This window comes from Carassius gibelio, chromosome A6 (assembly GCF_023724105.1).
Source record: "Carassius gibelio isolate Cgi1373 ecotype wild population from Czech Republic chromosome A6, carGib1.2-hapl.c, whole genome shotgun sequence".
NCBI lineage: Eukaryota > Metazoa > Chordata > Actinopteri > Cypriniformes > Cyprinidae > Carassius > Carassius gibelio.
The window spans coordinates 5,440,340-5,468,316 of record NC_068376.1 but is presented as its reverse complement, the minus strand read 5'-3'; the positions used below and the strand labels follow the sequence as shown (position 1 = coordinate 5,468,316).

Below are 27,977 nucleotides of genomic sequence, written 5' to 3'. Positions count from 1 at the left end.
TCTCTCTCTCTCTCTCTCTCTCTCTCTCTCTCTCTCTCCAGTCGCTTGTCACCAGAGGCGATTAACGGACCCCGTTAGACTGTATTGTTTGACAGTTTTAAGTTTAAACTTTTTGATAGTGTAGTTTATAAGGGTTTAGTCTAATACTAACTCTCCGTGTCCACATTTAGGACTCTAAACTCGCGCCCTTTCTCTTTAAGAAGATTTACCCACAGACATAACGTAACTGTTCTTCTGTATCTCCTGCCTGTCTCTCTGCGCGTAACTTCATTCATAACGGTTTATTTATTTATTTATTCACTTTGGAAACTTCAAGTGGAAGCTCAAACATGGCAGAGGTAGGGAAAGGTGTCAACGCCGGGAAACTGGCCAGTAATGTACAGAAGAGGATAACCCGAGCACAAGAGAAGGTAAGCGTGCTTACAAATACTATTTTGGTGTGAGCATGTGTCTATTTGTTGTTTGTGGTATTGTTATATATAAAGCCCACATTCAACTGCGACCGGCTGAATAGGTGTTCTAAAAGTGTCTAATAGTCTGACACTGTTTACTGTACGAGGGAAATGTAAAAAAAAAAATAACAACAGCTGAACCACATTGAAACGCTTCATGCAATACTCGCTCATGTGTTTGTCATGCTCTTTTACATTGGAAATGATGGTTTTATTTCTCATTCCAAGAGCAGTTCCAATTGGAGCTAAGTTTGAAACTGATTTGGTCATTTGAGATGAAGTGCATTAAACAGCAGCTGGTAGAGACCACAGCTCTTTTGACATTTGGCTTTTTCTTGTTAATATATATTATATTATATTATAGTGGAAACTGGGGCTATTTGTCATACTTTGTACTCCACTGAATATTTTTTGGGTAATGTTTAATTTGAAAGTCAGGCTTGACTGAATGAATGAATAAAATAAATTTGAACAACTGAACATTTCCACTGTCATTGATCAAGTTAAAGTGCTATCATATGATTAATCGCGATTAATCACAACCCAAAACAGTTTAAATATACAAAAGTATATTTATTTAAAATATATTTATATAAAATAAATTTGTGTGTGTGTGTATATATATATATATATATATATATATATATATATATATATATATGTGTGTGTGTATGTATGTATGTATGTATGTATTTATGTATAGAAGCTGCAGTTAACACTGATTTGAAATAATTATAAAAAATACTTTAGAGAAGGCCTTCTCATCATATATTGTATGTTTTGTTAATTAATGTAATGTTTTTATTGTTTACAATGTAAACAGTAAAATTATTCTGAAACAATTCATAAAACAGAAAAAAATGACACATAATTATAAATTTACACATTTGACAACTTATAATTACAGAATCCTTATGACAAGCTCTTCATGCCCCAACTTTTGCTCTCTCCCATAGTGTTTTGTATCACAGAAAAGCCTAGAATGTCCTCTTTAACATACACCAGGACTTAAAACTGTGACATATATGGATCAGAGATATTCTCAAACAACTGCAGAATTACATTAGATTAGATTCAACTTTATTGTCACTGCACATGTAGGTACAAGGCAACGAAATGCAGTATGAATGAATCATTGGCTCTCAGGAATATTTGAAGCAGGTTGGAATATGGTGATGTAGTGGCAGAGTTCAAGTCTCAGTCAGAGTATAAGTGGTGCATCAACACAAACAGACCCACAGCTGAAAGCAGGAGCTTCTACACAGGAAGTGTCGTTTCCACGCTAAACACTCCAAATGACTGCTGGCCTCTCAGAGCACTCAGCTGGACGCCAGAGCCTTGGGGTCTGAGACTTGGTTAGTTGGAGTCAGTGGCACTAGCACTATAGGAACAGTTTGTTCACTTGAGAGGCTGCTTAAGAAACATCAGAAATCAATTCATTTTAGTCTTTTAGAATGTTGGTCATTTTAGTTTTTCAGTCGTTTCATCCTTAATATTGTCTCACAGTCTAATTCTTTCATATTGTGGAAGTATAAGTGGCTTAGATGACTTGGACAGGAGATTTCTAGGAAAGATAGTTCTAGCATTTCCTGCTTCTATAAACCAAGCTGGCTCATTACTTTGTAATCATATAGATGTTCTCTACCTCTTTTGTCCTGGATGATAGACTCAGAGAGCTGGTCTTCATAAGTAATAGTCTCTGTATATCTAAAGTCTTTGCTACTGTTTCTATGTTGCTTTAGTCATATTTGGCACCTGTATGGAAAAGTGCAGAATGAACATACTACCCCAATGTCTCCATCACCTGAATTTTATTTATTCCTTAAACACATTTTTGGAATGAGTGATTTTTTCTGTGGACTTTACAATAGGCCTGAATATTATTTGTCAGCACTTGTTTTAGTTACATTTAGTTGTACTTCATGGTGGCTTAAGTCCTCAGCTGTCTCTCCCTCTTTAGGAGTGTAAAAATCTTGACTCACTTCAAAAGTTTCTGTATGCGTGTGTGTGCACTCCTTATATTCTGGCCATCAGCATGAAACCCTTGAAATATACTCGCAGTTCTCTCTCCCCCCCTGAAACTCAGTCAAGTAGAGGAGAGTTAACCATGATCCTTTAGTGGCATACGACACACATCTCTGCATTCTTTTCCCACTCCCCACTTCTCCCTCATCCATCTGTCTGTCATTCATTAGATGATGTTTGTCACTAATTTGGATCATCAAGGCAGGTTATTCTTGAGTCACCCATTCTTTTTTCTGTAGAAACATTCCAGCAGTGTGCCGGTGATAACGACCCTGGAGGAGAAGAGATGGGTGCACAGTTACAAAAACCTCCTTTACTCACATTTGAAAACCTAAGGAGGTGTCCTCCGCCTTCTCCTGACCTCTGCTCTGATTGGACAGGCGATCTGTCACTCAAAAGCAGAAGTTCAAGCATGAGCCACACCCCTCTTCCGCACTCCACCCACACACCTGTCCGTCCTCATAGAGCTACAGAGCAGTGTGTGGACTGGGCTATGAATAGCAGACAGGCTGTAGCTGTGAGCTAATCCCCAGAAACCCCTTGTGCGACAAACCCTGGTGTGTGTGAATGCCAATGGCCGTGGTCTGGGGTATTTTTGGGGCTGTAACTGAACACCAGCACACGTCGACCAGAAGTAAAGACCAGGGGCCTTTATAAAACACAGATGAAGATACATTTGGCTTATACCTGGGAGAATGCGGTCATAATTTTGCACACACACATACATGCTACTTCCAAATCTCTCTCATTGTAAGCTCCTTTAACCTGTTAGTTAAAGCTCCTCAGACGCACTAATTAAGCCCATCCACTTGCCACGCCACAAGTGTGGGTGTGCATTTACTTTAGACAGATTTGACCCAAATATAGCTCAGTCTGACAAAACATTTGGGTACATGTAGGAACGTCCTTTTTCATCCTAAAAATCCAAAAGACATTCTTTTACAGTATATAAATCAATAGAAGTCTATGCTGTTGTATAGGAAAGAGAGAATGAATTTGCATTTGTACATCGTCAGATCATGTAAGTGTATTAATTTTGATAACTGCATCAATTAGTATAAACTTGCCTCTCAGTTGCTCCAATGTTTCACTCACACACACAAACACACACACACACACACTGAGGAATCTCTCAGCTGCCAGGCAAATGGTCTGTGCTGGTCTGCTCAGGGCTGTATAAATTAAACATGCTGATTCAGAAATTGTTCACCCATAAATAAAAAGTTTGTCATCATTTACTCATGTCATTCAAAACCCATATTACTCTTTGTCTGTGAAACAGAGGACGAAACTTGTAAAATGTTCCTGCTGCTCGTATGCAAAATTAAAGCATACAATGTCTAGGGATTCCAAAAAGAAGTCGTACGACTTGTGCAATATATATTATTCTTTTAAAGTCATATAATTAAAGCAGTTTTTAGGAAATTAACACATTATGCAAGGCCGGTTTCAAATGAGGAAACATACAGGATGATACAATTAGAAGTACTTCAATACTGAGTTTCGATAGTAAATCAGAAGAGTAAAGCAGTTAGAACAGAAGTGTAAGTGCAGAAAAGTTGAGAAAGTCCGGATTTTTTAAAATATTTTTTAATGGTGCTCTCAGAATAGAAGTTTCAGTAGAGTGCATCCGTGTGGTACAGAGTTTATTCTTGTGATTGGATGGTCATTCATGAATGATTAGTTTATTGTATGGCTATTAAATGACCAATGAATGAACGACTTGTGTCTCTGGCGGTGAACTTATCAATTATGTTTCTCATAACTTGCCTTCAGCTGCATTATAACGATTTCTTAATTTGAAATGTGTAGAAAATTAATTTCAAGGCTGATTTAGTTATTGCTACCATTAAAATTAGTTAGTCTATTAAAACTCATTCAGTCATCAATCTCTTTTTTTCCTGTTTATTTCAACATGCAGGAGTAAGCATTTCTATTAGTGGGCAAGTGATGATAACTGTTGGTTTCTGGCATACAATAAGCAAATTAGTATATATAGTATGCAATTAGTAAACCAAAGATAAGATTATTTTGTCTCCACATCAAATTAAGTTCACAAAAGTAATTTGATATACATAAAAGGATGTTAAATGCAAGTAAAAAGTTTACTTTAAAACAACTAAATGTCAAAATATGGGGGAAATAATGTAAAAAATAAATCGGTAACACTTTAGAATAAGGTTCCATTAGTTAATGTTAGTTATGTATTAATTAACATGAACAAACAATGAATAATACATTTATTACTGTATTTATTCATCTTCGTTAATGTTAGTTAATGAAAATACAGTTATTCATTGTTAGTTCATGGTAATTCACAGTGCATTAACTAATGTTAACAAGCACAACTTTTGATTTAAATAATGGATTAGTAAAAATGTTGAAATTAACATGAACTAAGACTTATAAATGCTGTAGAAGGATTGTTCTTGCTTAGTTCATGTTAACAAAAGTAGTTAACTAACATTAACTAATGGAACCTTATTCTAAAGTGTTACCAATAAATCAAATAAAATAAAAAATTGTCATTCAATGTAGTGATCTGAACTTTGATTTTACCTTTAGCTACATCTTTAAATAAGCATAAAATACCAAGTTAAAAAATACATTTGTTGTCTTGGCATTTTCAAAAAATAAAAAGAAAGAAAGAAAAATAAATTGTTGGGTGTATTATATTAAAAGTACTATGTCTTGGGTTTTTTGAGTGATGAAACAACCAAGGGACTTTTGTCCCGAAAATGCACTTTGTCAGAGGTCATTCACTGTAACAGGAACAAGAAGCCATTCTGAAATCATATAAAAACTGATATTCATTTGACTGTCTGTTTTTTTTTTTTTTTTTCTTGAATATTTAATTAATTTCACCTTTTCATGGTGTGGTATCCAAAGTTACAAAACCACGCCAATCAGTGAAATGCCAAAAAAAAACAAAAAAAAAAAACGTTGTAATGATGTTGTAAATCATTGTGATTACATTTCCTGGCCAAGATCACTGTTCGATACAGGTGGCCAGTGGATTATAAGCTGAAGTAGAAATTTCTAGGGCTGCAACTAACGATTATTTTGATAATCGATTAATCTGTCGATTATTTTTACGATTAATCGATTAATCGGTTTATGTACTTATATTTTAGTTTTTTCCATTTTTTCCCCAAGTAAATTATTAATAAAGGGTCTTTATCATTCAGCATAGATTTTTAAGAGATTTTAACCATTTTGCATTGTCATATCCTCATCAAAAATATACCTGGAGTTGTTTTATTATGTTAGTAATCCTTTGTCGAACTCTTCTGCAATCAAAACACTGACCCATACTCTAGCAAAATTCACAGTTAGATTTCAAATATTGTTTTCACCATGGCAGTCCTTAGAGCTCCTAAAGTAGTTTAACATCCCAAACAAAGTTTAAGGAATCTTTGAGAACATATTTTCACGAAGTATAAGGATAAAACAGAATAAAATTGCAGTGCATTGTATTTTATTATTTACTGGGAAAAAGCTTTATAGCTTATGCTGTGAAATTGTAAACAATCCTTCGAAAAAAAGTGCCAATGGCATGAAACCTGAATGGAACTCACAATTTAAAGTAAAATCCATCAGAAGGTTGTCCAGAAAAAAAAAATTGGGACACACACAAAAAACCTGCTGTGTGAAAAAGAGCAGTGAATCCTTAGAAAAGAAGTGCATTTTAAATATACTCAAACATTTACCTCTCTCATTCAGTCATAATTAGGCTGCAAGTCTGAATTATGAACTGGTAAACGACAAACTGATCACATAACATGTTTGTAAAGCTTTAAATGTTAACTGTTAAAAAGCAATGTTATCAGCTTTTACGACTAAACATTTGCAAACAACCTTGTACTGGAGAATCTGCACAAATAAAATTCTTAGGGGCCGTTCACATATCGCACCTAAAAACGCGTGGAAAACGCTAGTCGCGCCGCTTTCTCCTTCTTTCCAAAGCGCTCGGGCAGAAGCGCCCCTGAGACGTCTGCCTTTGCTAAGCAACCATGACGTGCTCTCTCCATGACGTGCCCTCTCCATGAAGACCCGGAAATTTCAGCAAAGGATAAATGGATGCGGTGTGGACGCGCCTGGAAAAACGGGCGCATCGCACCGCGTGCGTGTCGCGACCGCGTCGCTTCCATTATGAGAGTGCATACTGCGCGCCTACATAGGAAATAACGAACTTGAGTACGCAAAAGACACGATATGTGAACGGCCCCTTAAACAGTTCAGTAGTGCAGAGTTTACAGGTTACTCTTCATTTTAAAGGCTCAAAGTAATGTACTCCCACTTCCCGCTGAATGCTGCAGAGACGCTGTTCGGGAAGCACGTGACATAAAACGAGGCCAGCTATTGGCTATTCGCTACTTCACCTGCTGTACTGGCTGAGTAAAACATCCGGTGGCTCATTACTGCCACACTTTGGTCACCGCAGATTTGAAATATGCACAAAATGAGCCGCTTATGGCAAATAAAATTTATTTAGCGACGAATCGATTACTAAATTAGTTGACAACTATTTTAATAATCGATTTTAATCGATTAAATCGATTCGTTGTTTCAGCTCTAGAAATTTCATCACTCAGGATAATGTTTTTGTCATGTGATGTAATGCAAATTCTCTGTAACACTACAGTGTCATCCATGACACTGAATGACAGCATCACTGTAGAAATAACAATTTTAGCATCTTATTTACATTAAGGATAAATGAGGAATATTTAACATTGACAAATATGCATTAAACGTAATAAATATTAATATTTGAATGCATTTTTGTATTGATTAATTTGTGTTATTGATTAATTCTACATGCGCACGAACAGAGAGCTGCTATAGGCACTGTAAAAAGCCAAAAACCTAATAAAGTAAATGCAGACCCAGTAGCTTGGGTGGCACTCTTAAAGCCCGTTCACACCAAGAACAATAACTATAACAGTACGTATGCTAGCCTCCACACCAATGAATGATAGCACTGTTCATTTAAAAAACTGATATACAAGCCAGCCTGATTAATTGAATAATCTTTTTTTTTTATTGATCAATAACCAGACCTGCTTGACTGATATACAAAAGTATAAACTCATTCCAAAATTTACTAAAAGTCATATTTGTGGAAATTGCTCTGTTTCAGATCTTTTAAAGTGACTTTCGAGTAGTGAGTGAAATAAATTCTGTATTATTTTATCATATCGTTCATCATCCACCTGCTCTCTAGATATCTCCTCAGCCATTGAATTCAACCATTATCTCAGTGCCTGACAGTGGATGTACAGTCATATCCAGTGTTCCTGAAAGACCTCTGAGTCAGAGAGAATGCCTTCACCCCAGCTCTGCTCGACTGCACAGGGAGCACAGGTCATCATGGCACAGATCCTGGTCGCTGTATTTTAAGATGTCGGGGGGCTCGAGGGAGGGGTCCTGCTGCAATCCATTCAGGATCAGCTTTCAAACACTCACTCTACAGTAAAACACATTCATACATTCTTCAAGAAGAGCACAGCTGACACAGCCAGTGGGAGATTAAAGGGTTACTGTGATTTCCCCTTGAGCATTATTGAATTCCTTTGCTCTATTAGACCAGTGGAACTTACTGTATTTATCATTTAGTTATATCTGAAATGTATTAAAACACAATGCACAAAGTGTCCTGTTATGTGTAGCCTTTTTTAATCCTAGGAAATTTTTATTTGTAGAGAAGTGAGTGTTCTGTCTTCCATTGGTCAGCCAAACTGTCCAATTCCAAACTTGTTATAAAGTGTTTTAACAAGGACAAAATGTGAGACCCTTCAGGGATGCACCATTCTATAAACTTCATCCTTCCATCTTGAATCCTTTTGACATTATGAAAGTGCTATTCTGTTGCCTGTATCAGTCTGAAGGAAACCAATATCTCTGTGTCACAAATGGCACGGCATGTTTAACATGCTGCGAGAAGTGATGTGGGGGAGCAGAAGGAAAAGGAAATGACCTCTGAATAAATAGAACCAGATTCAAGCACCACCTCATACATGTTGGACAGGAAGTAGGCCAAACTGAACTAAAGGAAATGTGCATAATTAAATCTGCTCGGAAATTGTTATGTCTTGTATAATGGAAACACCCTATGGAATAAAAGGACACTGTGCTTTGAACTTTTGCCAGGTGTTTGTATGTGTGTGTGGCAAGACAAGTTCATGAGAACTCGTCATGAGCCCTTCTTGAATAAGTTTCATTTTTGATGAACAGTTACTGTATGTCAGCGTTCTTCATGGGGAAGAGGAACATGGAACCGATACTGAAAGCACCATTTGTGGTGGCCGGGGATCTAAGACCCTATTTCTGCAGAAGTTTTGTACCAGTATGTGTTTCTATGTTACAGTATGTAAGATTTTGGCTGCTTTGCGTTTCTTTCCGATAGGTGTTGCAGAAGTTGGGAAAGGCAGATGAAACGAAAGACACAGCATTTGAGGAGGAAGTGGCCAAATTCAACAAGCAGTTGGTAAGAGCCTAAAACCTTCACCCTCTCTAACCCCCCCCCCCCCCCCCACCAATATGGTGCTGGACTTATCGTTTGACCTTTGACCCTTTTTGTAATTCTTAAATATCTAGTGATAGTTTCTTCTCTCTCTGATCTCTATCCGCAGGCTGATGGCAGCAAACTGCAGAAAGACTTCAAGGCATATTTGGCGGCAGTCAAAAGTAAGACTCTAATGGAACAATAAGTGATTCCATAGATATTGTTTCTCTGTGCTGTCATTGTTATAGCTGTGGTGCGAGCTCTGCTTTGCTTAAATATAACTATATCTTGGTGTGAACAGGCCTTTACTGTGTGTCTGCGTATGTATCTAAGAGAACAAGGAGAGTTTTAAAGGGATAGTTCACCAAAAATGAACATTCAGTCATCACCTATTTGACTTTCTTTCTACTGTGGAACCCAAAAGAATATATTTTTGTAACCAAATGGTTTTGGTAACCACTGACTTTCATTGTTGGAACAAAAACACTGTGACATTATTCGAAATGAATATATTTTTATGTTTCATAGAAGAAAGAAAGTCACAACATTTTTCTTACACGACTTGAAGGTGAGTAAATGATGACGGTATTTTCTTTTTATGGTCGTATGAGCTATGATTTTAATGCATTTTAGTGGCATATGACATTATTTAAAGCAAGCTGAAAGCTAATCTAGTAAATTTTAAAGAAAATGCAAACAAAATCATGTGCAAAAACTTTAAAAACACCTGCTCAGTATGGTCATAAAGGCAAAAGTATCCTGCTCTCATGCTTCTTTGTATTCAAATGCAGCCTTTTCTCAGACGAAATACAGGAAGCAAAAGATGATTTTCACTGAACATACTCAGTCCTGTATCTATAGCTCTACTGCCTCCATGTGTAACAAGGGAGTTAAGGGAGATAAGGGAGTCACAAATTCTTCATAGGTTGTAAACATGTGGAAAGTGTTTTCAGCCATATTAATTTCCTCTTAAAGGGATAGTTCACTGAAAAATTAAACAGTCTCATCATTTACACACCCTCATCCTGTCATCACTTACTCTCCCCATGTTTTTTTATTTTTTTAATTTTTTTCTTGGAACATAAAATTTTGACAAAATGTTGGTGCATTTTTTTTTTTCATTAAAAGTGAATGGGGATTAGATCTGTCAAGCTCCAAAAGCACCATAAAAGCAGTCCGTACACTATATTCCAAATCTTTGTGACTTTTTTTATGGATGAACTACCACCTTAACCCTCTGTGAGTGGTAGTACATAAAAGAAATGCAAAGTAAGCAGACGGCCTTCTTCCTTTTACAGCAGACTGTAAGAGTGCTGCTCTAACGCAGAACACCTTCCCCTCAGCTTCCTCCCCTGTGCCCACAGCAGTTTTCACTTCTCTGAAAGACACAAAGAGAAATAGTATGCATGCGTGTTTGGTGGAGTGATCGAGCCTTTTCCGTCATCTGTGTCAATGCCTGTCTCCTAGCTGACCCGTTTTGTTGTTTCCGCAGCAATGCACGAGTGTTCGAAGCGTCTGCAGGACTGTCTGGCAGAAATGTACGACCCTGAGTGGTTTGGCAAAGAGGAGGTGGACTCCATCGCAGAGGTGTGTAAGGATGTCACTGGCAGAGCAAAATACTCTGTCTGGATTGTGTGACATTAGTGATTTCAATGTGAAAAATCTCATAGGAAAGGAAAATCTCTTTAATATGTCAGTTGTTTCTTGATTCTCACCAGTGCCTCCTGATAAAAAGGGCCGCAGTAATATCAAATGTGTCTCTTGAGATCTCAGTAATGTCACAAACCAAATGCCAAACAAGAGGAAAATGTAAATGATCAGAGGAGACTAGATTCAATTTAATCAAGTCTCATATTTTTTCAGATGTACTAAGGAACCAAAATCTGCCAGTATTTAAATATACACTAACATTCAAAAGTTTGGGGCCAGTAATTTCTTTTGGGTTTTTTTTTAAAGAAAAAATGCTTTCATTCAGCAAGGACACATTTAATAGATCAAAAGTGACAGTAAAGAAATGTACAATGTTCATGAAAAGAATCATCGCTGTTTCCACAAGTAACAGCAGAATTGCAGTTTTTAACATTGCTAATAATAAAATAACATTTATTGAGCACCAAATCAGCATATTAGAATGATGTCTGAAGGATTAAATTGCACTGAAGACTGGAGTAATGATGCTGAAAATTCAGCTTTGTGTCACGAGAATGAATTGCATTTTTAAATATATTAAACTATAAACATTTTATTTTAAATTATAATAACATTACACAATATAGATGTTTTTACCGATGAGATAAATCAGCCTTGGTCAACATAAGAGATTAAAAAAAGTTTTTAAGAAATCTTACCGACCCCAAACAAAAGTGTATATTATAATTCTAAATCCCAAAAATGAAAATTTGCTAAGTTTGTACTCACCCTCAGGCCATCTAAGACATAGATGAGTTTCTTTCTTCAGAATGAGTGTCCAAACATCTGATAAAAACAACATAGAAGTGTGAATTATTGTGATGTTTTTATCAGTTGTTTTGACTCTCATTCTGACGGCACCCATTCACTGCAAAGGATCCTTTGGAGAGCATGTGATTTAATGCTAAATTACATCTTGGATGGTCTGAGGGTGAGTCTATTTTCAGCACATTTTCATTTTTGGGTGAACTTTTATTTTACAGGGCCAGTTCACGCAAAAATAAAAAAATTCTGTCATTAATTACTCACCCTCATGTCGTTCCAAACCCGTTAGACCTACGCGCATCTACAGAACACAAATTAAGATATTTTTGATGAAATCCGTGAGTTTTCTGACCTTGCGTAGACAGCAACACAACTACTGCGTTCAAGGCCCAGAAAGTTAGTCAGGACATCGTTAAAATGGTCCATGTGACAGTAGTGGTTCAACCTTAATTTTATTGAGCTATGAGAATACTTTTCGTGTGCGAAGAAAACCACAATAATGACTATTCAACAATTTCACAAAAAGTATTCTCATACTTTTTGGGTGATCTATCCCTTTAAGACTGTATGCAAGTGAAAAATGTTTTCTCATTATTCTGTAAATTGATTTTGTTTTCTACATTTCTTTGATTCCACTCACGCATCCCTGAGTAAAGGAGATGATAGAGAAAGAAATGGATAATAATCTGGAGGTAAACATGATCGATGATATCTCTAGACCACAGGTCTAGTCTAGAGCGGCTGCGGCTGCTGGTGATGCTAGAGTATGCTACTGCGGTGAACTCTATTCTAGAATAGTTCTGTGCACATATGTGTGTGAGAGAGACAGCCTGAGAATATGTGTCTTGCTGTGTGTGTCTGATCACATTTGTTTTACAGGACACTGACCTCCTGTGGCAAGATTTCCACCAGAATCTTGTGGACAATGCCCTCATTTCCATGGACACATATTTGGCTCAATTTCCAGACATAAAGGTTTGTTTTTGCTTTAACTAGTGATACATGTAAGCATTTCAACATTTACAGGAGCTAGTTAGTTATTTTATTGCTGTCCGATTCCAGAATGTCTGTGTTTTTCCACCCGCGTAAAATCCCCAGCTAAACTACCTACTGTTTTTGACAAACACCAAGGTTGCGTGGTAATTGAATTGCCGTGTGAATCCACATCTCTGAGTTTACAAGAAGAGATCTATCGAAAAGTGGTTTCGTAAATGTCTTTTGACCACTGCCAAGCACCGTACAGTAATGGCTGTGCTTTGTGGTAAATGTGCACCCATTTGAAATATGGACATGTTCATTACTAAAATGCTGGAAAATGTTTATAAGAATAATATTCTGTCACAGTTCCACTACAATAAGTAGGAGCTGTTAAGAAGAAGAAAAAAGAACAAAATCATGGACAATTTTTAAATGAGTCATTATTATGGTATGCAATACATTTGTAAAATATTTATTATAAGCTATTAAGTTACACACTGTAAAAAAAAAACATTTAACTTTACCTCGAGTGTGATTCGAGGGCAGTCAGCTGACTCAGCCACCGCAGTTTCCCCAGAGCAGCTGCAGGAGCTTGTGTAAATCGCTGTACCAATGCATGACTTCTATCACCAATGTGCCATGAAAATATATTATTACCAACACCACCATGAGAAACAATTAGTGCCCAAAAAGGGCTTTACACAGAAGAAGGGTTCCCGCCACATCTAAACACCAGAATATAATCAGGATGTGCAGGAGCATCACATGGCAAGAACCCCCTAGCAACCCTCACAAGCTTATAACAACACCCTGGCAACCATTTATGGCCATTGTCTATTTACAGTATGTTAGATGGACTTGTGACTCTGACTCCCTCTGCAGGCTCGCATCGCTAAACGTGAGAGGAAGCTGGTAGATTTTGACAGTGCCAGACATCATTTTGCCTCTATACAGAAAGGCAAGAAAAAGGATGAAGCCAAAATTGCCAAGGTACCAGAGGCTTGTTAATGCTGATGCTGTACTGTCTGGCTTTTTGTCTTTAAACCTTGTTAACTAATTCATGTATTGCAGTCAGTTTAAATGTCTGAGTGAGTGTATGTGTGTGTTTACACAAGCTTTTATCTTGCCTGCTGAGATTTTGTGAGCTAACAACAGCACTTGAGTGTGTTTGTCGCTGTTCTCTCTTCTTTGTGTGTGTCAATCTGTCTTTGCTGCATGTCTAGCCTCTGTCTCTGATGGAGATGGCTGCTCCCGGCTGGGCTCAGGGAATAATCACAGCACATCAGATCGCTCAAACTAACCTCTCGAGAAACCAGGTGACTCAGCTGTCACTCAGCTTGTAAACCCGCCCTTAATCTGCATAACCCCACCCATCTACTCACAGTCCACACCCACTCACAGCGTGCTGTGTTCCTCAGGTGTATTCACTTCATGCTTTTTATGTTTGTTTAAAAGAACACTGTTTTAAAGTTTGGAGTCAGGAAGATTTTTTTATGTTTTTGAAATAAGTCTCTTATGCTCACCAAGGCTGCATTTATTATTACAATTTTAATTAACTGTTTTCTATTTGAATATATTTTGAAATGAATTCCTGTGATGCAAAGCTGAATCATCATAACTCCAGTCTTTAGTGTCACATGATCCTTTAGAAATCTTTCTTATATGCTGATTTGCTGCTTAAGAAACATTTCTTATTATTGCTAATGTTGAAAACATTTTTTTGGTTCATTTGTCCGCAGTCAGTACAGGGTTGAATGTGAAATTCTTTGCATATTCATTTTCATAAATTATGGTGTCTTTTGCCTAATGACCGTGTGTGTTTGTGTGTGATTAGGCCGAGGAAGATTTGGGCAGAGCTCAGAAGGTATTTGAGGAGATCAATTATGAACTCCAGGAGGAACTTCCCACCCTGTGGGACAGGTAATAACCACTTATTCATGATCTCTCTATGTATCTCTCTTATTCCTTCCCCTTTCTGTCATCTTAAAGGAATAGTTCACCTAAAAATCAATAACCATCATTGTTCTAAACAAATGTTTTTTTTGTTTTGTTTTGTTTTTTTCTGTGGAAAACAAAAGGTTAATTTTGTAGGATCTTCACATAGCTCTTTTCCATATAATAATAGTTCACAGTGATCACATCTGACAAGCTCCAAAAAGGACAAATATTGCAACATAAAAGCCATTCAACAGTTACGACAGAGAGGAAGACTTACATTTTTGTCTTAAATTTCTGTCACTAACACAAAGCTGCCTTTGTTTTATCAAAAATGCAGTGAAACCAGTTATATAGTGAAATATTATTACAAATTAAAAGAACTGTTTACTATTTCAATATATTTTCAGCATCATTACTCCAGTCTTCAAAGTCACATGATTCTTCAGAAATCATTCCAGTACTTTTTTATTATTATCTAAACAGTTAAATGTTTTTGTGGAAATGGTGATGCATTTTGTTTAAGATTCTTTATTCCAAAAGTCTTTAATGCATCATTGCTAAATAATTATGATAAAAAAATCTTATTGACCCTAAACTGTGGACTTGTATGGCTTAAGACGTGCAATAATAGCATGAGTCCTATTTTTATGATATTTAATTTTGTTATTAGTCCTTTTGTGAGCTTGAGAGATCATAATGAACTGTCTTTATATGAAAAGCTATGCAAATGATCTTCTTTATGTTAAAGAAAAAGGAGAATGATTTTAATAACATGACAACAAGTAAATAAGAGAATATACATATTTGGTATGTTTTAGTGAGAATATAACTTTTTGGTGTATTTCTTCTTTAAAAAGAACTGATGTTGACTGTTCTCTCTCTCTGCAGTCGTGTTGGTTTGTATGTTAACACATTTCAGAGCGTTGCCGGCCTGGAGGAAAAATTTCATAGGGACATGGGCAAAGTAAGCCAATAATAAGAGACTTATTAACAAGAGATAAATGAGATTATTGTTGTTGGTTACCAGGGTATGTTGCACTCTCTCACTCACAGCTGAACCAGAATCTGAGTGATATTATGACCAAACTGGATGAGCAGCGTCTAGCCAAGTGAGTGCTTTTATCCTGGGATATTTCCTGTCTGTAGAGACACTTCTGGTTTCCTGTAGTTTAGCTCACGGATGTGTGAGTTCTTGTTTTCCCTGTAAATTAAACCAACCCTCCCCCAAATAACCCACAGAAAAGGTGTCACGACAGCAAGCACTGGGAAGAGGTAACAACTCCCATGTTTTATGTGTGTGTTCATGCAACATTCATTGCATTAAAGATGCACTTCAACAAGGTTATTTAAACCACACACTCTTGTCTCATATAATATCTTGTTTTGGTGTGAATCTTTTTTAATCACTTCAGAAAATTGCACTCAAGATTTAACAAATTTTTTAACACATGGAGTAAAAACACTTTTTCGTCTCTCAGGCCTTCTCCTGAAGAACATATGCAATTTATTTTCTTTCAGCTGAAAAAAATCTTTTTCTCCATGTGAAAAAACTAACAAAAAAACTGAATTATTAAAGATTCACTAACACTTGTTTACTATGGAAAATTGCTGCTTGCATGGGACCACGTGTACATGAAAAATATAACTTCATGTCTGGAATGTCTTTGAAATGCAGTAATTGTGCATGGAACTGATTTAAACCGATCTGCCTGCAGTCATTAACACTGATCTCTACTTCCACCTAGTGAGCACTTTCAGTCAGGACACTCATGACTGTACAATGCATTTACCAATGTGCGTTTCTCATTCAGTGAAGAAGCAGCCAATCACAACCTCTCAGAGTCTGGGTCAGATGCCCCTAAATCACCAGCCAAGGTATTTTGAGAAAGCTGATGTTTTTATGTGCTCTATGTAATGTTTGTCTTACAGTATGTATGAAACTAAAAAAGCAAAATAAATAAATAAACAAACTAAATGCTTTTTTACTGCATTTATACGGCATACATTGCAGTGAGTTTTTGTACTGTGAATCATCATAGTGATAGCTCACCTCTGATGAAAAAATGTTGCATATTATATTTGTCATCTAATATTTATATTCTATTTAATTTCAATTTTATTTCTATTAATGAAAATGATTAGTTGTAGTTTTAGTTCAACAACACTGCCTTACAATAGAGTCTGTGATTTATAGATAAGCAGGTAAGCATGAGTGTGTGTAAGCAAACTGTTATCAGAAAATCTAATCATGAGCAGTTATGAGTTGGTGTTTTATTAACCCTGAGTGTGCTGTGTGTCTTTGTGTGCATCTGCATGTGTGTGTTGGTGTGGCAGTCCACTGAGTCCAGAGAAAGACCGCCGGTCTCACAGTCGCCCAGGCCGGCTTCATCTCAGGAGGTGAAACAGGAGAACATCATTAACCTGTTTGAGGATGCAGTGGTGCCTGACATTAACATTTCAACCCAGCCACAGGTCAGAGGTCAAATGACTGCTTCCCATGCTCCTCTTAGCATTCATACCAATCTCTTCTTGGCTTCATCTCAATTTCAGTTATTCATTATCTTCATTCTTAATTAGTACATTCATCCTCCATTTCCACCTTCTGTTGCCACTCTATTATTAACTCTCTTTCTGCTTATTCAGCTGAAGTATCACTGTGCTTCAGCACATAGCAATATATCACTGGCTTTTAAGTTTGTCAACATTACCATCTTCTCTTTATGCAAACCAGTGATCCCACTAAATAATGTCATCGCTGTAGTACAGCTGGTGTTTTATACTGTGCTCAGTGGTGTAATGGTCCAGTAGTGTCTAGGCTGCAGGATTTAGATCTGGATGCTTGGCAGGAAATCAGCAAAGCTTCAGCCCGCCAGCTGGGTGTCAGAGGACACGAAGGGTAAAGGTCAGGGCTCAGAGACAAGAAAAAACATTGCTGAATTTCAAAGACAGCATACTGCTTTGCTAATTATGCTATAGAAATATATGGTAAAAGTAGTAATAGTAGTATGCTAGTATGCAATTCTGAATTCAGCACTAAAGGTCATGCATGCAAAAGGTCAGCCTCTTGAGTTTTGAAGTGAAATTAAATTTCTGCATGTTTCCCCTTTGTGTTTTGGGGAACTGAAATGCCACTTTGGTTCAGAATGTAATGCATTAACTGCATGCATGTGATGATGCTTTCTACTAGCTTCCAATACAAGGCCCAGGGACATACTCAGAACGAAAAAAAAAAAAAACAGACAAATAAATAAATAAAACATACACTGCCTTTCAAAAATTTGAGGTCAGTAAAATTTGTTTGAACAAATGTATTCACTCTATAGAATTCCATAAATTTTCCCCAAAAATTATTCTGTCTGGGCTCATTCATTGTTATTATTTACATATATATATATATATATATATATATATATATATATATATATATATGTATATGTATATGTATGTGTGTGTATATATTTATATATGTATATTTATATATATATTATTATTATTATTATTTTATTTTTTTCTACTCCTCTGCATGGTATTACAGTATCGACTATTAGATCACTTCACCTTTAATAAATGTTTTCCTCTCCTGTTTCTGCAATAATAAATCTCTGAACACTGTTCTGAGCACAAGCTCCTGTAAGAGGGCTTTATGAGAGCTCTCTTCTCACTGTTGACATCGTAATAGTCGTACTTAGCATTTATCTCACTCTGTCATCCTGTGCTGCCTCATGGAAGGAGGCTTCATGGGATTCATGGGAGGTAAGATCTTGTACTGTGTTTGTACTCTTGCAGTTGGTACTCTCTTGATATAATCAGTGATTTTTGTGGTCTGATTGATCATGGCAGAACCATTTGACAGGGCTTTTGTATGAAAGTCTTCTACAGTCTTTGGATTAACAAATTAGTAACAAAACCACACACAAACTAACAGAGATTTAGCAAAAGTTAAACCATATTCAGTAGTTCAGCCAAATTATTTACTCAGTTGATTTGTGAGCTGAAAACAGAAGTCCATTACAAAAACAAGAAAAAGACGTTAGATCTTAATATAGACAAGAAAAGAAAATACCATGCACAGTTTACTTTGCTCAGGGGTTCACATGCACCTCTTGGGTTTGTATGTGTGTAAATCTTGCTATGTGGTGAATTATATAATAACAGATTTCATTCATGTTTTCGGCCATATAGTTGGACTAACAAGATTTATACTGTAAAATGTAATTAATTAAATTAAATAAATAATGTATTGTAATTGTCAATGTTATTATCCTAATCCTAACCCTAACTAAAATAAAGATAAAGCTATTACAATTTTTGTTAATAGAAATAAACCTAAAGTATAATAGAAATTTAGATGAAAAATGTACATTTATATCAGTTATTTGCCAAGGCTTTCGTTTAGTTTGAGTTGAAGCAGTAAAATTACTAACTGAAAATAAAGTAAAAACTGAAACTAAAACTGGAGTAAAAAATAAAGGAAAATTTGTAAAAGAAAAACTAATAAAATGTAAATATTAAACTGAAAGTTTAAAAGTTAATTCAAAATATTAATGAAAAATGAAAAACTACAAATAATACTAATTTGTAAATAAACTAAAACATAGAAATGAATTTTTTTTATAAAATGTAAATATTAAACTGAAAGTTTAAAGATAAAAGTTAATTCAAAATATTAATAAAAAACTATAAATAAGTCTAAAATAGCCATTTAGAATTAATAATTCACATCTCATCATCTTTTCATTCATTTATTCCCTTTTTTTGCTAATTATTTGCGGCTTTTGCCGTATTGCCTGCCCTTTTCTCCCGGCATTTATTTTACTTCCCAAAATCCAACAAAATATCCTGGCGACCCTTCCTCCCCATCCCATCCCATCCCAGCCTGGTCAGAGCCCTGCTGCAGACCCCTCCCAGCAGTGGCACCAGGATGAAGAAGCTGCTGCTCAGCCTTACAGCCAGCAGACATATGAGTCTCCTCAATGGGAGGACGAGGTCACTCCTGCTGTTCAGCCGTTTGAAGCTCCCCGCTGGGATGAGCAGGACAGCGTGTCTGCACAGTCAGGCTGGAGCAGTGAAACAGCTACGCCTGCGCATCCACACTGGGAGGGCGATGGTGTGGAGCACTGGGGCGAGGAAGGGTCCCAGGTAGGGCAAAAGCAAGACGCAGATACAAACTGGGGCCATGTTACAGCTCAGGCTTGGGAGGCGGAGTCAGAGTTGCCTCAGTGGGAGGAGCTTCAAAGTGTAAGAGGAACGAGATTAATCGTGATTGTAATGTGGAGTGATGTCATAGAGTTACGATGGTTCAGATCATATTGTTCTGTGGGTCTGGATGGTTTCCATAGTGGTCATGTTAAATGTCCCTAAGTATAGCAGGATTTTGTTTTATTATGTGGAGTTGCTCAGGTGTAATGAACTGTTTTCTTTATTCTTTGTATTTAGAATGAAACGCCAACAGTGACAAATGGCTCATCAGATGCAGAACTTCCTCCATCTGTTCTCTATAAGGCAAGTTGCACTATAGGAACCCAAGATCTCAGAGTTTTAACATGGTAGCATTTACTTTATCATACAATATTATTTATTTAAAACATTCTGTATTTTGATTTAAAAAAAATAATAAAGAGACTTCTTTCAAAAACATTGACCAATAAGTAATACAGTTGTAGTCAAAAGTTTACATGAACCTTTCAAAATGTTAATTATTTTACCAAAATACAAGAGATCATACAAAATGCATGTTATTTTTTATTTAGTACTGACCTGAATAAGATATTTCACATAAAAGACATTTAACAAGAGATAAAAATGACCCCTTTCACAAGTTGGAAACAATGGTATATTTTTTTCAGGATTCTTTGATGAAAACATTTGATAGATAGTTCAAAAGATTAACATTTATTAGCAATGTAAAATTATTTGTAGCAATGTAAAAGTCTTTACTGTCACTTTTGCTATGCCCAAATTTTTGAAAAATCATTTATGTGTATAAATAGAATTCACTCAAATGATTTTTGGCAGGTGAAAGCATTGCATGACTACGGAGCAACAGACAGCGATGAGCTTGATCTAAAGGCTGGTGACATTGTGCTCGTGCTTCCCTTTGCCAACCCAGATGATCAGGTGACTCATGGGACCCATGTTTATACAAATATACACACGCATACAACCGGACAACAACTCATTGTCTTTTTGTTTGTGTGCGCAGGATGATGGCTGGTTAATGGGTGTAAAAGAGTCACACTGGCTTCAGAATAAAAACCTCCTAGCTAAAGGAGTCTTCCCTGAAAACTTCACCCAGAAACTGTAACAGAACAGCCCTCTCAGAATCACCTGTTCTTAACCTTTGTTTTCTCACCACTTTACTGTGATAACATTTTTATAAGAAAACTTAGAAAATAAGGGCTTCTCGAGCACAAAACAGCTCTATTCTACTTATTGTGCTCACTTGTATTTGCAGCAGTATGCTTTAAACCAAACTTCATGAAGTAATATGGGCCACCCTTGCAGCTAAACTAGCTTGTCAATTCACCTTTTAGTGCTTAATCCTGATCTGTACACATACATTGGCCATGAGACAATTAAAAAGTCCCTAATAGGGATGACTGGGGCCGATCTGATTGGTGTTTGTCACTGGGATCATTTGGGAAGTTTCTTTAGTACCAAAGCATCAGTTTTTTTCATGCATGACATTTTTAACTCTTTTGCTTAAAGTCATCATGAAATACAAAATTCTTAACATGCTTGCGGTTCACAATTCTTCAGTGCTTGTTCCACATACAGTCAATTCAGCTAGAGACTAGTTTCCACCAAGTATAAATAGAAACAAATAGCATCTTGTTTACAAGTACAGCGAGTGATACATGAAGTGTAAATAGAAGTAATACACTATTTGTTCTAAAGATAAAATATCTTGTGGGCAGGGATATTAAAAATTATTATTTTGCTGGTTTTATTATCTCTAGATTCTCCTGTGAAACCCTTTATGGCAACAATATTTTAACATGTTCCCTAGATGTTTCTAGCACTGCATGTGAAAGGCTCATCTCAATACTTTATGATCAAAAACTTCATATTTATGTTTTCTTTGTATTTTTATTGAGATCTTCAGGTATATGCCACCAAAGATTATGAAAATTATGCAAAGGGATAAACCACTGTGTTGTAGGCTAATATATGAACATCAGTTTGAAACACTTTTTGCAATGTATTTTAAAATCAAAGAGTTTAATCATTTGTCATGTTGCATGAATGTGTTATAGTTTCTTTTAGACGGGTGCACAAAGGATTTATTCTTTAAAGAACTGGAGAGCTTCAGACAAATCATGAAAATAAAATAGAAAATATTGTCAAAAATACAGATTTTAATTTTCATATCGATCTGGAAAATGTAGTCTGTGATGCACTGATACTGTGATGACAAGCAACGTTAAGGTGGAAACACTGAATGAATTGAGCTGGGTTTATTCACACACTTTACTGAGATTGTACAGTATTACTCTACCACTGTGGACTTAATAAAACTTGTCATTTGATGAATTACCACTGCCATGCTCGATAGAAATCTCTTTTAAGTCTTTTTCAAATGTTAATTTCATCAGGTAAGAAATTATACTGTATTGTTAAATGACTTACATTCAGTATTTCAGCACATTTAGCGTCTGAATAAAATGGACTGGTTGAAAAGTTGCAAAGGTGTTGCAACTAATTCGGCCCTCTGTTTTAATACCTAATACATAATCAGATATCAAATAAACAGGGATCCTGCTTTTGCCAAAACAGCGTAGACTCTTCCAAGTAGCTGCTAATTTGTGAACTGTTATTCTTAAGTATTTTCGACTCTAACATTGTCAGTCTGTTTACTGTGTAAATCTGGAGTTTATATAGCTCTCTCTGACCTGTTTACATATCAGAGCTCAGATGTAATCTCTTACCTAGTAATCTCTTCAAATCAGTATTGAATATTAAAATATTTATCAGGCTATTGAACAAACAGTAACCTGCAAGATGTCTAGTCTTTTCACGGTTCCTTCTAACAAAAATGTGTGAATGTTGAAAGTTACTCCAAATATCTGAATTAAAAAGGTCCTGATATTTAAAACTAGCCTGTGGAAAACTGAGCTGTATCTCATTAAATATATATAAAATTTATCCTAAAGTAGCTTAGGATGTTCTGTCTTAACAGAAACACCCTGTCAAGAAGCATATTAAAATTAAAATCATACAGAACTTGTGTATAGCTTCCTCTCATTCATTTCCTAAATATGCTTTGTAATGGGATCCATTTAAAGGGCCTGAAAGCTAAGCCTCACTTGTTTCTTACTACTTTTAATGTGATATTACAAAACACTAAACACTAAACTGACAGCACTTTGAAAGCCAAAGTTATTCCGTGCACAACAAAAATGTAAGCCAGTGAGTTTCAGAATATATAACACAGGATATAACAGCTATTAACAATTGAAACAAAGCTCCAGCTTCCCCTATCTGACTTGTTGTGCATTTATTGTCATGGGAACAGACGAGAAATGTTTTTTCCTGGGCTCCCTGGCCACCCAGATGGTTAACAATAGTTTACAGACTTAATTAGTATTCAGATATGACATAATAAGTGCTTCGGGTGAGTGTCATGGTCAGTTTGCACTGCTTATGTAGAGACAGAAATGAAGTGAAAAGTAGATTTGGCTGTTAAGAATGCTAAAACACATGGAGAAGACAAAATGATTGAAAAAATGTAGAGAATGAAAAACATAAGTCTGATTTATATGATCATATTAATCTCCACAACAAGATGCATGACATTAATGCCTATACCACATACCAGTTTACATGTCATATTTAAAAAAATACAACCACAATGCTTTAAAACAGCTCTAATTCCAAGAGAACAGTCCATGCACACTACAACTATAATAACAATATTGTAGATCAATGATGGAACGAAGATTAAGTTCACATTAGATTGTTCTTTCACTGGAGTTATGAACCCCACCGAAGATGTGATCCACCAGTGCAGGGTTAAATATTAATGGCTGTGGGTGAGTGGACGAGTGTGACCTGTTAGAGTGTGTCTTTTGCAGGAAACAAGAAACACTGGGATGTGACTAAGCCTGTTTGTTCAGTGTACTGTGGTCATCTATGATTGACATTCACGTAACTGTACCTATCCCTTTAAGTTGCTAACAACAAACCATGTTACCATGGCATCAGCTTGCTCTTTAAATAGTGATGATGTTGTCACAGAGAACATTCACAACATTTCTCAACTGAACTCTTAACGTCGGCCAGAGGAAAGTTCTACAATGGTAGGATGTTTCAAATTATTTATTTGTCTGATGCATTATTTGTAACACTTAACTATATTTTGACTTTTATAGAACAGTCTTAGTCTTTATGAATACATTTGTCAATAATTAGTTTGTTTTATTTTTAAGATTTTGATTGTCTTGATAATGATTGTAAGTTTTAGAGTTTATAAAAAATGTAAAGAGAAAGGTATTTTTCCTAAGTGGAATTTAAATGGCTTTGACTTCTACAATTTTAAATATGCATCTCATTGTACCCTAGCGTGAGTGCATCTCAGTCCATGTTGGCCAGGCAGGTGTGCAAATGGGCAATGCATGCTGGGAGCTGTATTGCCTGGAGCACGGGATCCAGCCAGATGGTCAGATGCCAAGTGATAAATCGATTGGTGGGGGCGACGACTCCTCTAACACCTTCTTCAGTGAGACTGGAGCTGGAAAACATGTTCCTAGAGCAGTCTTTGTCGATCTGGAGCCCACTGTCATTGGTAATTAAACTGATTCTCTTTGTATAATTCAAAAGTGTATAATTAAAGTGTCTTCGTTTTTTTCTCGAATTAAGAAAATTACTAACTTGTACTTGTTGCACATTGTATAAAGATTAATCTGATAAAAATATGATGCAAATAAATTACTTATATAAAATACAAAAATATAATTAATAAAAAATAAAGTACATGGACTGATTTTCCAGATGAGGTGCGCACAGGTACCTACCGCCAGCTGTTCCATCCTGAACAACTGATCACAGGTAAAGAAGATGCTGCCAATAATTATGCTCGTGGGCACTACACCATTGGCAAGGAGATCATTGACCTGGTGCTGGACAGGACTCGCAAACTGGTAAGACAATCTTGGAGTCAAAAGTTGGCATTATCTTCAGTGTTGCATTAGGGTCAACAGAAGAACAACTGAAAAATCCTGGCCAGTGATTGTAGAAATAACTCCTTTAATCTTGCAGGCTGATCAGTGCACTGGGCTCCAGGGCTTCCTGATCTTCCACAGTTTTGGTGGTGGCACCGGCTCTGGATTCACCTCTCTCCTAATGGAACGGCTCTCTGTTGATTACGGAAAGAAGTCAAAACTGGAATTTGCCATTTATCCAGCTCCTCAAGTGTCCACCGCTGTAGTGGAGCCCTACAACGCCATTCTTACCACCCACACCACTCTCGAGCACTCCGACTGTGCCTTCATGGTAGACAATGAGGCCATCTACGATATCTGCCGTAGAAACCTCGATATTGAGCGTCCCACCTACACAAACCTCAACAGGCTGATCGGGCAGATCGTTTCCTCCATCACAGCATCCCTGCGCTTCGATGGAGCCCTGAATGTAGATCTGACTGAGTTCCAAACCAACTTGGTCCCTTATCCACGTATCCACTTCCCTCTGGCCACCTACGCCCCAGTAATCTCTGCAGAGAAAGCCTACCATGAGCTGCTTTCTGTTGCTGACATCACCAATGCTTGCTTCGAGCCAGCCAATCAGATGGTGAAATGTGACCCTCGTCACGGCAAGTACATGGCTTGTTGTCTGCTTTACCGTGGAGATGTGGTTCCCAAAGACGTCAACTCTGCCATCGCCACCATCAAAACCAAGCGTAGCATCCAGTTTGTGGACTGGTGTCCCACTGGATTCAAGGTTGGCATCAACTACCAGCCACCGACCGTGGTTCCTGGAGGAGACCTGGCTAAGGTGCAGAGAGCTGTATGTATGCTGAGCAACACCACAGCCATCGCTGAAGCCTGGGCTCGTCTGGATCACAAGTTCGACCTGATGTACGCCAAGAGAGCTTTTGTTCATTGGTATGTGGGTGAAGGAATGGAGGAGGGTGAGTTCTCAGAGGCCAGAGAAGACATGGCCGCTCTGGAGAAGGATTACGAAGAGGTGGGAACAGACAGCGTTGGAGAAGAAGGAGAAGAAGAAGGAGAGGAGTATTAGTGCTGACCACTTTTGTTTTCTTGGGGTAAGAATAAAACATTTGTGCAGTACTGTGCCACCTATAGACTGCGTGTGTATTGTCTTTGTAATTCTATTGCCTATTCAGTTCAATTCAATTCAAGTTTATTTGTATAGCGCTTTTTACAATACAAATTGTTACAAAGCAACTTTACAGAAAATAATGTTTCTACAATATTTAGTAGTAGCTTATGGTGGTGACTGTCAGTTTGTGCACGTTTGACAGGATTTTTAGAAAAAAAATAATACAAGACGTAGTCAGCCAGACTGGAGCTTGTGTAAATCCTAGTTACCACGGGATGTAAATCCTGTGGCAAAACATAGAAACAAAATAGACATCATTAGCATAGCTGCTGATCCAACAAAGTAAAATTAGTTTAACCCAAGCTAATGAATAAAAATGCACCTTTGATCAGATGCAACTACACTCACAATTAAAAAGATACATTATTCGAATGCTTGATGAAAGAGATGCGTTTTGAATCTAGATTTAAACAGAGAGAGTGTGTCTGAACCACGAACATTATCAGGAAGGCTATTCCAGAGTTTGGGAGCCAAATGTGAGAAAGCTCTACCTCCTTTAGTGGACTTTGCTATCCTAGGAACTACCAAAAGTCCAGCGTTTTGTGACCTTAGGGTGCGTGATGGGTTGTAGCGTGGTAGAAGGCTAGTTAGGTACGCAGGAGCTAAACCATTTAGGGCCTTATAGGTATGTAATGATAATTTGTAACTGATACGGAACTTAATAGGTAGACAGTGCAGAGACTGTAAAATTGGGGTAATATGATCATATTTTCTTGACCTGGTAAGGACTCTAGCTGCTGCATTTTGGACTACCTGTTGCTTGTTTATTGACGAAGCAGGACAACCACCTAGAAGTGCATTACAATAGTCCAGTCTAGAGGTCATGAATGCATGAACTAGCTTTTCTGCATCAGAAACAGATAACATGTTTCGTAGCTTGTCAATGTTTCTGAGATGGAAGAATGCAGTTTTTGTAACATTGGAAATATGATTTTCAAAAGACAAATTGCTGTCTAATATAACATTTTTGACTGTAGAGGAAGTAACCGTACATCCGTCTAGTTGCAAATTGTAATCTACAAGAATCTGTGTAGTGTTTTTTGGTCCAATAATTAATATCTCCATCTTATCCGAATTTAATTGGAGAAAATTATTTGTCATCCAATCTTTTACATTTTTAACACACTCTGTTAGCTTAGATAATTGAGAAGTTTCATCTGGTCTCGTTGAGATATATAGCTGAGTATCATCAGCATAACAGTGGAAGCTAATTCCGTATTTTCTAATAATATTACCAAGGGGCAACATGTATACTGAAAATAGAAGGGGACCTAGGACGGATCCTTGTGGCACTCCATATTTTACTGATGATAAATGAGATGACACACCATTTAAGTAAACAAAATGGTAGCGATCGGACAGGTAGGATCTAAACCATCTTAGAGCCTTTCCTTGAATACCTGTATAGTTTTGTAATCTATCTAGTAGTATGTCATGATCTATGGTGTCGAACGAAGCCTAAAGACTGAAAGAATGCAAATTGAGAACACACTGAAAGGGTGCCATGGTAGCAATCAACAAAAGTTTTATATTCTATCACAATTTGTTATGCCTTTAGATCATGAGTCAGTCAAGTCTGTTTCAGCATGCCTGAGATGTCCTTGCTCAGACTTGAAGTTTAAAATCATGTTATACCAAATTCTAGTGAAATTTGAAACATATCAGTTGTTGGGATAAATTAAATTTTTACAAAATTTTTAGACAAAACTCAAATGCCTTTCCAAAACTAAGCTGTAAAAACTTCCACCTATTTCAACATAAAAAGTTCACATCATTTGCTACCTTAAATTTAAGTATAATCAACTTGATTTTAATGTAAATTACATTTAAAAAATATAAAGAAATAGCTCTATTTTTTTTGATAAGTTAATGTAAAAAATTAATGATTTCCTGATCATATAAGTTTTAGAGTGTATAAAAAGAAGGAAATGAATTGGTAAAAATGGACTTAAGACTTTCTGTCTAATATTTAATTTTATTTGTACATATCTTAAATATTTTTAACACTTAATTCTTTTTAAGAAGGTTTTTTTTAATGTGAGGTGAGATTGCCAGTAGTTCCACAAGATTAAATTCCACAAACAATGCTCTAATTTACACTGAAGAGAATTTATTTGGATTCAAAGCAAGCAGTTTACAGTTCATTACAGGTCCTTTCATTCAACTTTTTTCAACAAATCTGCCCCCACCCGTCTGACGCAGGAGGACAATAAACATTTTCCAGACTTTCCAATAGACCAGATGACTTTTTATGGTCTCTCACATTTGGAAGCATAATACAT

General features: G+C 36.6%; 1 protein-coding gene and 1 pseudogene across 8 annotated transcripts; both read left to right on the top strand.

The window, feature by feature from the left end:
* The first annotated feature begins 18 nt into the window (after window positions 1–18).
* bin1b (bridging integrator 1b) lies at window positions 19–21,891 on the top strand. 8 transcript variants are annotated; one of them, XM_052599096.1, is made up of 19 exons: window positions 19–410; window positions 8,887–8,967; window positions 9,113–9,167; window positions 10,478–10,572; window positions 12,096–12,131; window positions 12,319–12,414; window positions 13,300–13,407; window positions 13,641–13,733; window positions 14,252–14,337; window positions 15,244–15,319; window positions 15,409–15,464; window positions 15,595–15,627; window positions 16,167–16,230; window positions 16,690–16,827; window positions 18,085–18,108; window positions 19,231–19,494; window positions 19,792–19,857; window positions 20,371–20,472; window positions 20,558–21,891. In XM_052599096.1, exons 1-19 carry the CDS (start codon window positions 330–332, stop codon window positions 20,657–20,659), a joined length of 1,656 nt encoding a protein of 551 aa, XP_052455056.1. In that variant the 5' UTR covers window positions 19–329; the 3' UTR covers window positions 20,660–21,891. The 8 variants fall into 8 exon arrangements, with proteins under 8 accessions (XP_052455056.1, XP_052455052.1, XP_052455054.1 ...); XM_052599092.1 differs by having other exon boundaries at window positions 19,231–19,593; XM_052599094.1 differs by lacking the exon at window positions 12,096–12,131 and having other exon boundaries at window positions 19,231–19,593.
* Window positions 21,892–23,636: 1,745 nt separating this feature from the next.
* Window positions 23,637–25,649, top strand: LOC128015347 (tubulin alpha-1A chain-like; annotated as a pseudogene).
* The last annotated feature ends 2,328 nt before the right edge of the window (window positions 25,650–27,977 follow it).

What these genes read in the sequence shown, in the direction of transcription:
- bin1b (XM_052599092.1), top strand. Translation starts at nt 330, where the DNA reads ATGGCAGAGGTAGGGAAAGGTGTCAACGCCGGGAAACTGGCCAGTAAT. An exon ending in AAATGGATAATAATCTGGAG is followed by an intron (nt 12,132 to 12,318) that starts GTAAACATGATC and finishes TTTGTTTTACAG; the next exon opens with GACACTGACCTCCTGTGGCA. An exon ending in AGTGGGAGGAGCTTCAAAGT is followed by an intron (nt 19,594 to 19,791) that starts GTAAGAGGAACG and finishes CTTTGTATTTAG; the next exon opens with AATGAAACGCCAACAGTGAC.